The sequence below is a fragment of the Malaclemys terrapin genome, chromosome 5 (assembly GCF_027887155.1).
Source record: "Malaclemys terrapin pileata isolate rMalTer1 chromosome 5, rMalTer1.hap1, whole genome shotgun sequence".
Classification (NCBI taxonomy): domain Eukaryota; kingdom Metazoa; phylum Chordata; order Testudines; family Emydidae; genus Malaclemys; species Malaclemys terrapin.
The window spans coordinates 122,698,527-122,714,399 of record NC_071509.1 but is presented as its reverse complement, the minus strand read 5'-3'; the positions used below and the strand labels follow the sequence as shown (position 1 = coordinate 122,714,399).

Sequence of the window (15,873 nt, the reverse complement as noted above, 5' to 3'; positions counted from 1 at the left end):
GTTTTCTCTGCCATATTAAAAGATGGGCACAAGGGAATGCTACTAGAATTTATTGCAGGTAAATTTTCAGAAGAATGGTCTCCTGTTTGCAGAAACAGCTCTAACGTTTTTGCTTGCATTTTGTGGCCACAAAATGAATCGTGAATGCCATTCTGAATATTTACAATTCTACACAATTTGCATCTACATGTAGGTACAGGACTGACTACCTTGTTTTGCACCCACAATTCATTTGTTGGGGCTGCATACTTTACAGCTGTAAATTGCATGCATGAGCACAGAGGACTGATCTCTGTTAACAAATTAGCCCATTACCAGTCACATTTTATGTTAAATCTCATAAAGTCTTTTAAAATTAATAACTGACGTTATAAGCTTGTTACAGTTATGAGTAGCTTGTTAGAGATAGTTATAAGAACTTCTGTAGAAGGTGCAGAAGATGCTTATAAGCCATGTTTACAAGCAACCTATTTACCTGTTTTACACTATAAAAATCTATAACAACTGATTAACCATTAGTTTAACCACCTATTAACCATTTATTAATGCTTTATTCATAATTTATAAATGGAACGTTAATATACGTATGACCACAGTTGTTAACTAGTGAAAATATATCCCATTATCTAGCTAAATAATACCTAAATTATGACATATGACATATAATTAAAACATTACATCCTGAAGATGAAAGCACACATCTTTCTTGGGGTGTGCCTTGGAGAACTGGCCATAACCAGGTTTGTTTCATTATTCTGTACGTGGTGCAACATAAGTCATTGAATTCATCATTCAGAAGGGCCTCAAATTTTCATACACAAATGCAATTTTAATCTCGGTGCTATTCTGTCTTTAACTCTGTATGTCCTTCCAGATAAAAAGAAGTGTCTCAGGGTTTTTACAAGAAGAATGTATTAGCTTTCCCTTCTACTTCCCTCCCTCAACTAATTTGAGAAATGTATGGCTTGGTCTCATCAGAACCCATGGTTTTGAGGGACACAGTTGTCTTCACCAATTTGTTGCTACTATAATTACGTTTTTTTGACTTAATGACAAAGTCTATTCTATTGATTTTACCTTATACTTCCTTTGCTGTCTCAGCAAATTTTGCTTAATCAACAGCATAATCTAAATCATGTAGATTCCAAGGTTTTCAGTGCATTTTTAAGAACTGCATGCATTTTGTTAGGAACTTGGTTGATGGAATATTTAAAGAGGTTGCTGAGTATTTGAAATAACTAGCTAAAGGCCATCTGTACTACTGAGTGTTCTAAGAATTCTCTGTCAACCTGCAGTTTTTTACTGTACATTTGCACAGTTCAGTAAGTCTTATAAGTTAAACTAATATCTTTTCACGCACTCTCTTCCCCCTAGCTTAAAAGCCTGCCTTAAAATCTGCATACAAAAGTCACAGCTGGTTTGACTGTTTGAACCATAAAGTTAGAGCCTGATGTAGCATGAAAGTATGACATGTTGGGATTCTGTTCCTATTTAAATCTTATTTGATGTTTTAATCTTGGCTTCTCCACCAAATTGAAGTGTGATTACACAGTTTTTTTCCAAATCAATGTATTTTTTTCCAAATAAAATGTAATTTTTTCCAAATCAAAATATCTTTGTGGGTTTTGTGCATCTCTACTCCGAGCAGCCTGCCTACAGCCCCTCTCTGGCTTCCACCAGCCTTCGTTACTACTTGCAGGGTGACCCAACACATTCCCAGTCCCAGAACCTTGACTGAGAAGAGAGTCAGTCATGCACAGTTTTCCAGCAAGATAATGACTGACCCTCTTCTCAGTCTAGGTTCTGGGACTGGGAGTGTATTGGAGTCACCCTATAAGTAATAACCATGGCTGGTGGAAGCCAGAGTGGGACCGTGGCACTATAGACAGTGATGGAGTCAGAACTGCTGAACCAGGGCTGTCTAGCACACACATACTCAGGGTCTGACCTGAATGTTGGTAGGTTAGTTGGGAGCTACAACAACAAAGCCTTGTGAGGTGCCCAAGGTTATGGGCAGGTGGTGACACAACCTCTCATTGGTCTGTATTGCAATGCAGAATGTGACAACAGGATAGCCACTGTAAAAACAGATCACAAGAATTACAACTTCTCTTAGCCACATAAATGGTTTGAATTTTGAGTCCTCCGGAAAACTTGTGCAAAAAATGTTTTAAAATCTGTTAATCTTTTGCATTGGTCGACCAAAAAAAGACAAGGGATGAAATCCTGGCCCCAATCAAGTGAATGACAAAAGTCCCATTGATTTCAGTGGAGTCAGGATGTCACCCGAGGTCTATGGTGTATGACCAAGAATACCAAAAAAAGACAAGGGATGAAAGTGGCCCCAATCAAGGTTACAGGGCAAGCGGTGACACAACCTCTCACGAGTCTGGATCACACTCCAAAATGTGACACCTGTACCTATTTTTCCCCCAATTAACAATTTAATTTTCTCACTGGGTGAAATTCACCCCCTATGTGGTGGTCCAACACATAAGTCCCACTAAAACCCTATTTTAAGGAGCGTAAGTGGGAATTCAGTGGTGTAGGGGCTTTGTACTTGCCCATTGCATAGGGGTGACTTTCATCCATTATGATTAGGAAATCACTGTATTTTGATTTTCACTATGTTTTACTTATCAAATGAAGTATTTGGGGGATATTTGCAAAAAAAAAATTTAGTGTTAGTGTTTTTAAAAATACCAGCTTGTCCTCATAATTGATTAGGGAGGAAAAGTGGTCTTGTGATTAAAATATAGACCTGAGATGCAGATCACATGGATATTATGTTTGGCTCTTACACATATTTCATGTATTACCTTGCAGAAAATCAGTTAATCCCTCTTTGCTTTTTCTTCTTTATCCATAAAATGGGGATAATAATAATAATAATAGTATTTAACTCACAAGGGTGTGAAATAAATTATGTATAAAATGCAATGAGATCCTCCAATGGTCAGTGCTATAGCAGTATTGTTGTCAGTTGTTTTATAGAAACCTAATTTGTGGGATTTTTTATCAGCAGGGTCTCCTTTTCCTGAGGTCAGAGAAATGAGCTCATTTGTCTAGTTATCCTGCTTTGGGGTTTGTAACAGGAGGGGAAAGGATGGTTTGTGACAACTTCCATTATCATGGATTTCACTTCAGGTTATCTTTTGTATTTTACTTGTATGCATTTGATTCAAGGGCATCTAGCATTTGAATTTCCGACTGAGTTAAAGCTCTTTCTCTCTTTGTTTCCTGTATTAAATAAAGTTGCCTCATCACACTGTGTTATTGGGTTTTTTTTCAGCTCTTACTTCCCATGAGGAGGTTAGACATTATTTGAAATCTAGTTTGACAACCAAGTGGTCATATTTACAAACAGAACCACCTGTTTGCTCATGTTCAGCACCTCGTATTGTATCCAGTGCCCTCAGACATTTATTCACTATACATAATCCAAATGTACTCTTTTTGGATTCTGCTGTGATTTTTGGATCCTAATTAATAATGGAGCTGTTGCCCTGTAGCAAAACTAACAGCAGGAAGACCAGAATTATAGAAAACAACAGACTTGTACATTATATTTCCCTGTTTGTCTTTTGAATTTTAATATTGTTTCTGTAACTTCTGGCAGCATTACAAATTCTCCTTGTGCCAAAATAACTTCATTATATGGTCTCTTCTCTTGAATACATATTTCATAATCCAAGCTGAAGCACACCTCTCACAGATAAGATTCGACGGTACTTAAGTCTATCTACATTTTTGTCCTCCTTATTCGGTTGCTTACTAGTTACCCAGTTACATAATTTCTCACTGATCATTTGCTATTCGTACTTCATTGATGTTACTTAGGGATTTCATTTACAATAATTACTCAATTCCTGCTCCATTAGCAAACATGTAGTTCCAGCTTGTAACAAGTAACAGACTTGAGGTAACAGAGTTAAGTAAACTAGAATAATTTTATTCTCTTCAATATCCCGTTTTTAAAGTCTAGAACTTGTTACACCAAGGGGGTAAAGTCTCTACAGATTAACTAGGTGGCTACTCTTGGACTTCTTGCACTGTGACTGTAAGCCATTGAGCAACTATGGAGATTTGTGAAATGTTATGATGAGAGAGAAAGTTGCGCAGGACAACCAGGGCTTATTTTCCCAGATACTGCACAAGAAATTTTCACATCATAAAAGCCCTGTTAAGTTCACATCACACGGGCTCATGTGTCTTGACTTAGTATTCCCTCTCCCTTTGCCTTTTTCTCCTCTCTAATTCCTTCAACTATCTTCTCATCTTCATTTCTCACACCTGCCTCTTTTTCAACCTTCATTCCATACAGACCAGCAAGCTGTTAGTTAAATAGTGATAACTTCACTGCACTGTTATGATGCTCTCTGACGTGTCAGGAACAGTATCCCTGATGAGGCCACAGCAAGCCTGGTGGCTGAGCTTTGTGACTTTGTCCTCACCCACAACCACTTCAGATTTGGGGACAACTTATACCTTCAAGTCAGTGGCACTGCTATGGGTACTCGCATGGCCCCACAGTATGCCAACATTTTTATGGCTGACTTAGAACAACGCTTCCTCAGCTCTCGTCCCCTAATGCCCCTCCTCTACTTGCGCTATATTGATGACATCTTCATCATATGGACTCACGGAAAGGAGGCCCTTGAAGAATTCCACCTGGACTTCAACGATTTCCACCCCACCATCAACCTCAGCCTGGACCAGTCCACACAAGAGATCCACTTCCTGGACACTACAATACAAATAATTGATGGTCACATAAACACCACCCTATACCGGAAACCTACTGACCGCTATACGTACCTACATGCCTCCAGCTTCCATCCAAGACACATCACACGATCCATTGTCTACAGCCAAGCCCTAAGATACAACCGAATTTGCTCCAACCCCTCAGACAGAGACAAACACCTACAAGATCTTTATCAAGCATTCGTAAAACTACAATACCCACCTGGGGAAGTGAGGAAACAGATTGACAGAGCAAGATGGGTACCCAGAAATCACCTACTGCAGGACAGGCCCAACAAGGACAATAACAGAACACCACTGGCCATCACATACAGCCCCCAGCTAAAACCTCTCCAGCGCATTATCCACGATCTACAACCTATCCTAGAAAATGATCCCTCACTCTCACAGACCTTGGGAGGCAGGCCAGTCCTCGCTTACAGACAACCCCCCAACCTGAAGCAAATACTCACCAGCAACTACACACCACACCACAGAAACATCAACCCAGGAACCTATCCCTGTAGCAAACCTCGTTGCCTACTCTGTCCCCATATCTACTCTGGAAACAGCATCACAGGACCCAACCACATCAGCCACACCATCAGGGGCTCATTCACCTGCACATCCACTAATGTCATATATGTCATCATGTGCCAGCAATGCCCCTCTGCCATGTACATTGGCCAAACCGGACAGTCCCTCCGCAAAAGAATAAATGGACACAAATCGGACATCAGGAATGGTAACATACATAAGCCAGTAAGTGAACACTTCAATCTCCCTGGTCATTCTATTACAGATTTAAAAGTCACTATCATTGAACAAAAAAACTTCAGAAACAGACTTCAAAGAGAAACAGCAGAACTAAAATTCATTTGCAAATTCAACACCATTAATCTGGGCTTGAATAGGGACTGGGAGTGGCTGGCTCACTACAGAAGCAGCTTTTCCTCTCCTGGAATTGACACCTCCTCATCTATTATTGGGAGTGGACTACATCCACCCTGATTGAATTGGCTCTGTCAACACTGGTTCTCCACTTGTGAAGTAACTCCCTGCTCTCCATGTGTCAGTATATAATGCCTGCATCTGTAACTTTCACTCTATGCATCCGAAGAAGTGAGGTTTTTACTCACGAAAGCTTATGCCCAAATAAATCTGTTAGTCTTTAAGGTGCCACCAGACTCCTTGTTGTTTTTGTAGATACAGACTAACACGGCTACCCCCTGATACTATCTCTGACGTGTATCATTCTGTAACTTTCTATATATTTTCATAATTAATGACAAATACATGTGACTACACTGAAATGTTAAATGTCTTTTTATAATTTCCCACCTACTTGTAACTTGCTTATATCAAATAAAGAGCAGATTGGGAAGTCTACACAGATACTCTTTCTGTAAATTAGTATGTGACTTTATGTTTAAGGAAAACAAATACATGAAAATCTTTATGAAAAAAAGGAAAGCTTGGCAGGACAAGTCATCAGGAAGGTTCAGGTTTTGCTGAACTAAATGTTCATCTAGCTGAACAAATGACAGAATGTAAACTAGAGAAATGCCATTCTGGAAAGCCAAGAGGTTTGGATCCCGCCTTTGAATCATGACAATCCTGAGGCAGACAATTTTAGACAAATGGTTCACTTCTACTCTAGAGAGGCATTTATACTGACAACTCCAGCTATAAAACCAGCTTGATTTCAATACAACATAGGAAACATCAAAAACAAGAGGGGTAGGAGCACAGCAGGGAGGCATGACTGCTTCCCAAATCAATATTGAGTTGTGATTCCCCACAACACTCATACTATTAATATCAGCATGGTAATAATAATCTGGTGTGCCAGCGTACGTATAGGCAATAAGACGCCAACCCTCCTCCTCAGTTTCATTCTAAGTTGATCATGATTCAAATCATTCTCTCCCTCTTTAAAAAATGACTTGATTTTACAAACCACAGACATCCACAGCAGTTTTTGTATATTAAAATGTTAATTATCCCTGAAAATGTGCTGCTGAGGCATGTGGGACTTGAAGTCCTGAACATAGATGTGTCTTTTCCTATACTTTAAGACCCCTAGTAGTATCATCCAAGTTGAACTATTATCTTGCATGGCCAGCTCTCACTGTAGGAAACCTGCTATCATAAATGGAGTAACACTGGTACACAGAGATAGCTTAATTATAAGTGTTTTTCCTGTTATTGTTCTGTCTTGATAAGACCCTACTTAATTCACGATATTTCAGAAATTGAATTATTAGCCTTCCACTGCAATTTCTACAGCAGGAGCCCCCCACTCTCAGCCCTGGGCAGCCAACAGCAGGAACCCCTGCTCTCAGTCCGGGGCGGTCGACACAGGAAAATCACAGAAAAGTAACAATGGACCTTATTACTGCAAATAATAAGATCCATTATTACTTTTATGCCATTTTCCATGGCTTGTCTGCAACTCAACTTAACTTTTGGGACAATCATCTCACAATTCAAGTAGGTCCTTATGTACTGAGTAATGTGTACCCAGTCTAGTTTAGTTTAAGGTTACTGTGCACCCACTCTAATTTAATTTAATTTTCAGTACATAAGCTATATTGTACATGAGCAGAGAAATAAAACAAAAACTGAGAATATTTAATCCCTCAATATAGAGCAGAATCCTCTTAAAAGCATATGCAAGTGGAAATGGAAATACAGTGATTATTCTAATTATCAGAAGCTCATACAAATACACTGAGCTGGGAGAAATTCACGCATTTGATAAACTGCTTAAAATTAGCATTGTAAAAGCAATAAGATTCAAAAACTACTAATTTCTACTGATTAAACCACAACAGTGAAGAGAAGCAGAATGAAATAAACAAACAGGGGTAATTGATTTACTGCCATCCATCCCAATACTGGAGATAATCTGACAAACACCAATTAACATAGGCAACTATGGCTAGATTTGCAGAAGATATCAAGAGTGACATTTAAATGGACAAGAGACACCATTTATCTATTGTTTAGAGTTACTGAAATGCATTGTATTGAATCTGTTCTCTGGCACTTGTCCTATTTGAGTGGGTGTGCCCAAAAAGTGGATTCTACTTTATTAATAAAAAATAGTCTTGATATAAGGGCTATATCTCAGAGTAAATAAAAATTAATCATGATGCTATATGTAGAAGGATAGATAAGTGCTTGTGAGTACCATTGGAGCATAATTGTTTCCACTGCACATTCATACTTTCAGTTGGTTTTAGTTCAACCAGAAACAGTGAATGGGATGAAATTTTCCAGTCAAGATCAGTCACGTTGGTTTGGTTATTTGGAATAAAATAAGTACTGTTGCATAAAATACAATTGATCAGATCCTCAGTTATTGTAATCAATGGAACATTGATTTACGCTAGCTGAGCATCCACTATATATGGATAAGAAGGTGAAGTAACTACATTTATATCTGTCAAATCTCTGTATGTGGACTCAAGGGTCCATGCATGTATGCATAAAACTGGTATCTGGAAAATCTTCAAGTGAAAAAATATTAACCAAGGGAAAAAAGGTTTCAAAAATAAAACACACGGGAGAAATAAAAAGTTAAATACAAATGCTATAAATGGGGCAGATTCACAATTCCTGATCCCGTACCCAATTAAGTTACTGGAAGTGTTGCCATTCACCTTGCACACACTACGGACATGTCCACACTACAACAAGATTTATTATGTTATGTTTAAACACCATTGGAAACAGTTGACTTAGAGGACACAATACTGACTGTGCCTGTGGTCAGTGTAGGCTCACACTGCAAGGACCAGGGTTTAATCATAACTAGCTTAAAGCAAATTTTCCTTATATAAAATGACTGCAAAGTTGTGATCAGTACGATGTCATCAAAATGGAGAGTTTCCAGTTGCAATTAAACACAACAACATTTTCTAATATAATGACGCTTTATATAATGTACGTATTGCTGACAACAGGGGTCAACAATAGCTGCCTTTGAACATGTGCTGAAAATTGTTCAACACAGACCAGTGTCAAACCATGTTCAGCACCAATTTAGAAACTGGCATTGCAACCTGCTCTCAGATACGTGTGCAATATTCATTGACTTTACAGAAAGCCTGCTACTTCTCGCCCACTAACAACAAGTCTTACCACTGCAGACTTTACCTGTTGCTAACAAAGGCCGCAGTTGAACCAGAACTGTTTCATTAGGAAGCAGGCAGAACATCTCCCATGAGCCCATCTAGGCTTACATTAATAAACCTAAACTTGCTTCCCTGCTTCATTATTTTATCCTTGCTTTTTATGCATGGTTTTTAACATCTAAATTCTTCAACTTTATATGCACGTAAAATGAATACCCATTGTAGGAATGTTCTGCTTTATCCAAGGATAAAATGGAGCTTGTGATAACAAATCAAAAGTAACCTCTGGGATCACAATGTCCTTATAACCAAGAAAAGGAGCAGCTTTGGTTTCAAAAGTGATTTAGAGACTCTGAAAACTGAAGTAAAAATGCAAACTTTGAATTTACAGGAAAAATTATGTCTTTGTTTAAGCAGTTACATAAAGAATTGTTGTATTCATTCTGTGAAGTAAAACAATACAATACGGAATTGTCTTCACCAGTTTGGGTACATGGATACCGTACAGTCACTGACAGATAAGTGCACTGCTAATTTTCAACAGGTAGGCAAATTTCTGCACATACTCTAACTACTGTCCTAAGAATTTCCTATCCAAATGTGCACAAAAAAATGTAGGGCCCACTGCTATCAATGGAGAGATTCCGATTCACCTCGGTGGGATCGGACACATAACCATCTCAGCTTCTCAACCCATTCCACGCTGAATTTCCAGTAATTTGAATTTCTCCATCTCTCCTTGGTCTTGCACAGTTTATCTACAAACCCATCAAATACTATTTTGTGTTTAATTAATGTCTATGTATTGATTTATTTATTTTCAAAGTTTGGTTCATATGAGGTACCATAACTGAGCAATAGCCTCACACGCATTCCCAGAATCGAGCCATGATCCTATATGCATTAGCATACCAGAGCCAATGAGAACCTGCTTTGCTAATGAGCAGGGAATATCCATGAAGGTCATGTAATTATACAGGAGTAACATGGCAGGGAGTAATCGAAGTTTAGTTAGGATAAATCTCTAAATAATATACCTTGCAATTTGTATGCTACAAATCTGCAATTAGATAGGGTCAGATTTGGATCCCATTTACACCATTGTAAATGTGGAGTAACTCCTTTTAAGTAAATTGAGTTTCTCTAGGTTGACAGCAGTACACCTGAAATCAAACTGGACCATACTATTAATACTAATGTTATCTATGGAAAAGTAACCCAATTAAAATAAATAGTTCCTAACTTGTTCTGTAATGGGTGTTGTTGGAGATGTGTTGCATACATCATTTCTACTTCAGGTGTGTACATGCCCACTGAACCAGAGTTGGAGATTTTCCCCTTAGTGCAACCTCAGCCATCTTGTGCTGCTGCACAATGGTATAAAGGGTGGAGCTGCCCAGGCCCTTCTTAGTTCTCTCTTACCAGACAGACACCAATATAAAGGAGAAGGAGGATGGGTCATGGAATGGACACATGCAACACATCTCAAAAAACAACCGTTATACAACAGGTTAAGAACGTTTTTTTCTTAGAGTGATTGCACATCTATTCCCATTCAGGTGACTCACAGGCAGGGCAATCCAGAGGTGGGTTTTGGAATCTGTCTGAACGATGACTGAAAAACTACTTGCCCAAACTTGGCATCATCTCTGGAATGCTGACATATAGGACAATGAGTAGTAAAGGTATGTATCAGTGACCAAATTTCAGCTCTACAAATCTTTGTTATAGACACCTGAGCCAAAAAAGCTGTAGAAGCTGCTTGAGATCTTGTAGAGTATGCTACCACCTTGCTTGTGGAGGTGGGGGGTGGGGAGGTAATGTCATAGCACAGACAAATGCAGGACAACATCTTCTATGGTAGGCCTTCATCCTGTCTGCAACTGACATGACCTAGCTCCGTTCACAAACAGCCAATGCCCTTCTAACATCCAAGGTACAGAGCCTCTCCTCGTCCTTTTAAGAATAGGTTTTAGGAAAGAAAGTGACCCCCCCACACACACGGTAAGGCAACTCTCATCTTTTCATATGCTGTGTATTTATACCTGCCTACTGTATTTTTTACACTCCATGCATCTGATGAAGTGGGTTCTAGCCCACGAAAGCCGATGCCCAAATAAATTTGTTAGTCTCTAAGGTGCCACAAGGACTTCTCATTTTTGTTTGTTTGTAAGGAAACATACATATTGTTGGGAAGCACATTCACATACACAGGGCCAGAACATCAGCTGGTGTAAATTGGTCCAGGTCCATTAACTTCAATAAAGCTACATCAACTTTTACCATTTTAGGATCTAGACCAATGCATATAAGAATGTGCACAGGTGAAGAAGAGTGCGTAAGAACATTTCATTCATGGTCGGTATAAACATTGTGTATGAAATTACCTTTGTTACTTTGTAAGAATTTATACTATTTTTTAACAGTGAATAAGTATTTTGTAAAGACTTACCTTTTCTCTTGCCTTATGGCCCAAAAGTATACTGGTGAATCAAGCCATAAAGCCAATGATTTCTGGCAATGTTTTAGAGGGTTATAAAAAACTGTTTCTCAAAGTTTACCATTGCACTATGTAGCAAATGACCCACTTTAATCAAACTTCAGCTATCTTCAAACAACATAATTACATCTTTAAAGCACGAGTCGATTAGCCATGCGCCAATCCTCTGTATGACACATTACTGAAAGGAATAAAACCACATAAATGATATTTATAAATAGAAATTTTATCTATGGAAGTTAGTTCAGACATACAGAAATAGAACAGAATGAACGGTAACAAAATAGTTATTTATACATCAGTCTGTCATTAGAAAGGAGAACAGTGCAGCCGAGTACTAAGCATCTAATGTGAAACATTAGCAATAGCAAACTGAACTACCAATGCAGCTCAAGGGGTTCCTTCAAATGAAAGCAACTTGCTCTACAGACTAGATTAGGCAGGTGTCAACTCATTAAATTAATGACACCAGTGGTTCCCAAACTGTGGTCTATGGACTATGAGCAGTCTGTGGAGAGCTGGTTGGTCATAAGATGCTGCCTCTCCTCTTTCTTTCTGCCTGCGGTGGTAAATTAAAAGAATCTAAACGTACATTAAATAGTTTCCTAATATCACCTTTCCATGTAAGCAATTGCTGTAGTTACCACAGGGATGTTAATCCATCTTTAATGGGAAAAGAGGGGGCTGTAATAGATGATCTCTGTGAAGATGTAGTCCACAGTATGAAAAAGTTTCAGAAACCCTGTATTAGTTTTTACATAAGCATAGCACCATACCTGGAGACTGGGATTTCCTTCAGACGGTGGTAATGATTACACGAACTGTAGCCAAGAATGCACAATGGAACATAATAAAAACAAGGAAAAAGAAAATGGAATGAAAATGGTATGAAAATAGTAAGAATGCATATGAAACAAAGATGAACTACTAAACAAAATTAGTACTAGCACCATTGTGGGCATTAGAGGGAATGAAATAACCTCATACTTCCTGCCCCGTTCACTAAATTTGAGTACAAAAAACACCCTTGTTAACCTCATCCCTAGAATAAGTGTAGCTATTACTTATAATTTTGATAATGAAAGGTTAGGTTTCAGTCCATGCCAGCTTTCATTATACTTTCTCCCCCTTTTTAATGCACTATTGACTGTGGAAACAAAGAGCTAGATCCTCAGCTGATGTAAAACATCCTAATTCCACAAAAGTCACTGGGGCTAGACTAGATTATAGCTAAGGATCTGGCCCAATATTTTATGTTAAGCTATAAGTACCTGGGGTGATATCATAGGCCCACTGGTGCACTATCTGGCCTGTGTAGCCCTTTTGGTGTGAATTGAAAGTTCCCTAGTGTGCTTCAACAAACAGCTCTAAACTAAAGCCCACTAGGGAACTTTTAGTTTGTGCCAGTAGGGGCTACATGGACCAATTAGTGTGTAACAAATGAGTGCACTTTAGAAATCATACCCCAGTAGTGTGCATTCCTGCTCTGTGTAGACAAGCCCTAAGTGAAATTTTATTATGTCTTAAGCTTACGGGGGAGAGGATAGCTCAGTGGTTTGAGCATTAGCCTGCTAAACCCAAGGTTGTGAGTTCAATTCTTGAGGGGACCATTTAGGGATCAGGGCAAAAATCTGTCTGGGGATTGGTCCTGCTTTGAGCCGGGGGTTGGTCTAGATGACCTCCTGAGGTCCCTTCAAACCCTGATATTCTATGATCCCACCTAAAGCATCCTAATTCCCTACTGAATATTTGTGGTTGTACAACAGAACACAGTAAAGACCATGCTCTTGTGAGAGACATTTCTGTCATGAGATTCAGGGAGAATTTACTTCAAATCAGTAAGTGCCATGAATATACTTCCTCTCTTTTTGCCAGAGCCCAGATCTGTTAATCTTTAAAAACACACTACAAAGCCCATCTATACTTGACGGAATTAAGGAATTAATCTTGGAGGAGTTTTCATGAAATGCCTTTATCAGTGGGTGGGCTTTTGATGGCTTTAAGGCCTGATCTTGCAAACACTCATACTACACTTATGCTTATGTAAAAAGTTAACTTTTCTCATGTGCAGAGTCTCAGCAAGTTAAATTGTGATCATAGTGCTTATTTGGGGGGTATTTATTTATATGGGAAGAGCCATCCATTCTATGATTTTTAAGGTAATTAATTAAGCTGCTAAGGCTGGTGCTCACTGCTTTTCTTATAAACGCATAATAAATACATGGATGGATACGTTGTCATATTCTGTATAATTTAATTTCATAGGTACAATTCCAGTTTAAAGGGCTTTTCTCCATTCTAAGTGAAGTCACTAGTGATGTCCCTTTCCCGCCTGATATTACTGCAGAATTCATACTTTTCACCTGTGATAGTCACAGACCTTTCTTGGCGTAATTAGGTTCTTATTATATCTCTGCCTCTGGACATTTTCTGATCATTCCAGCCCTAATTCAGCGAAGCACTTGACCACCTGCTTCAATCCATCCCTATTCGGCAAAGCACTGAAGCTTAACTTTAAGTACTTGTTTAAGTCCCATTAGAGTCAATGGGACTTATGTAAAAGCTTAAGTGCTTTGCTAAATAGGGATAATTTGCTGAATCAAGGCCTCTCGGATAATCAGATTAGCAGTGTGTATAAATATCCATGAGAGTGATTAGAGTAAATAAAAAATAAATTAGCTATGGGACTGAAACAAGGACCCAGATCTGACCACCCCTGAACTTTGGAGAAATTTGGATCTAGATGTAAAGTGGGTGGCAGAGGCGTGGTATTTCCCTCCCCTCCCCACTGGCCCCCTCCCCACACACACAGGAGAAGGCCATTGTATAGAAGTTAAAGGAACTCTTTGCATTGGTCTTCTCTGCAGAGGATGTGAGGGAGATTCCCACTCCTGAGACATTCTTTTTAGGTGACAAATCCAAGGAACTGTCCTAGATTGAGGAGTTTTTGGAACAAATTGATAAATTAAACAATTGTATCAACAGGACCAGATGGTGTTCACCCGAGAGTTCTGAAGGAACTCAAATATGAAATTGCAGAACTACTAACTGTGGTAGGTAAGCTATCACTTAGATCAGCTTCTATACCAGATGACTAGAGGATAGCTAACGTTACACCATTTTTTAAAAAAAAGGGGCCAGAGGTGATCCTGGCAATTACTGGTCGGTAAGCCTAACTTAGTACCAAGCAAATTGGTTGAAACTATAGTAAAGAACATTTATTATTCAAGATGGTCAGGGATACAACCCCATGTCCTGGGTGTCCTATGCTTCTAGCTGCTCAAAGCTGGGAGTGGATGACAGGGGATGGATCACTTGATCAGTACCCTGTTCTGTTCGTTCCTTCTGAAGCATTTGGCATTGGCCATTGCTAGAAGACAAGATAGTGGGCTAGATGGGCCATTGACCTGACCCAGCATGGCCATTCTTATGTTCCGAGTGAATTTATTGTAGGCAATGGAACATTATCCAGCTGCTTTATTTTTTAAAAAGCAAATTTTTTATCCATTAAAGTGCTTCCTTCATTTTTTTTTATTTCATACATTTTATTAGGGCAGTTCCACCCACATAATAACTGAACAAAACTGCAGAGACCAAAGTACATTTAAAGCCAACATTTAATAAAAAAAAAATTAAATGCATTTTTCCTGTTATTCAACTGGTTTGTCAGAAAACCATTAAAACTATTTCTAAATTAATTGAAATTACTTATTTTCAGAATCACTAATAACTAGGGTTTTTTTTAAAAAGGCACAGGTCCTCACATATCTTAGTGCATCACCATATATTGTGCAGCTCTATTGATAGTTCAAAGAAGTAAAATGATGGAATTAATTACTGAAAGTTAATTTTTTATGCTACAGTTCTCCAGAGTGCACCATTACAGCTTTAAATTACAGAGAAAAGAAGTCTGAAAATAAAACAGAGAACTAAAGCACAGACACACACAAAAAGTGCTGATGTAAAAACAGATATGAATCTAAGAACTAAAAACCATTTTTTATAGTGAATGAAAATGAAATAGTATAGCTCAGTAAAATGAAACAGTAGCAAGACCTCTGAGATTTAGGCAGCAAATTTACCATCCTACCCCACCAGCTTTTTAATATTTTAATTAAAATCGGAAAACTTAGCAGTAATTTCAATTATGACCATTCTGTTCTGCAGACCAACTTTTGATACTATGCCAGTAAAACCATAATTAACTGATACAATCTAAAAGACGTCTAATATTAATTGGATATTGCTAAGCGTTGGTGGAAAAAAATCTAAACAAATAGAGTCTAAGCAAGTTGTCTATAATTAACTCCCCATAAACTCTTATTACGGTGCCCACTGAGGACTGATGTGGGGAATTGCACACCACAAATAAAAGTGATCTAAAATGCAAAAGGACACCAGAATTATGGCCCTAATTCAGCAAACTACTTAACATAAATGGTCTCATCAGAACTAGGGGGACTACTCATGTATTTAATATTAGGC

General features: G+C 38.5%; 1 protein-coding gene across 4 annotated transcripts in view; it reads right to left on the bottom strand.

The window, feature by feature from the left end:
* The window catches only part of CCSER1 (coiled-coil serine rich protein 1), a 1,155,725-nt gene that overhangs the window by 120,959 nt on the left and 1,018,893 nt on the right, over positions 1–15,873 (bottom strand). The window contains exon 11 of one of the 4 annotated variants that reach the window (XM_054029826.1): positions 12,172–12,209. The exons of the other annotated variants lie outside the window; for them this stretch is intronic. Coding sequence (XP_053885801.1) covers positions 12,184–12,209 — 26 coding nt within the window. The 3' untranslated portion in view covers positions 12,172–12,183. Of the gene's footprint in view, positions 1–12,171; positions 12,210–15,873 lie in introns of those variants that run through there. 4 annotated transcript variants of the gene reach the window in all.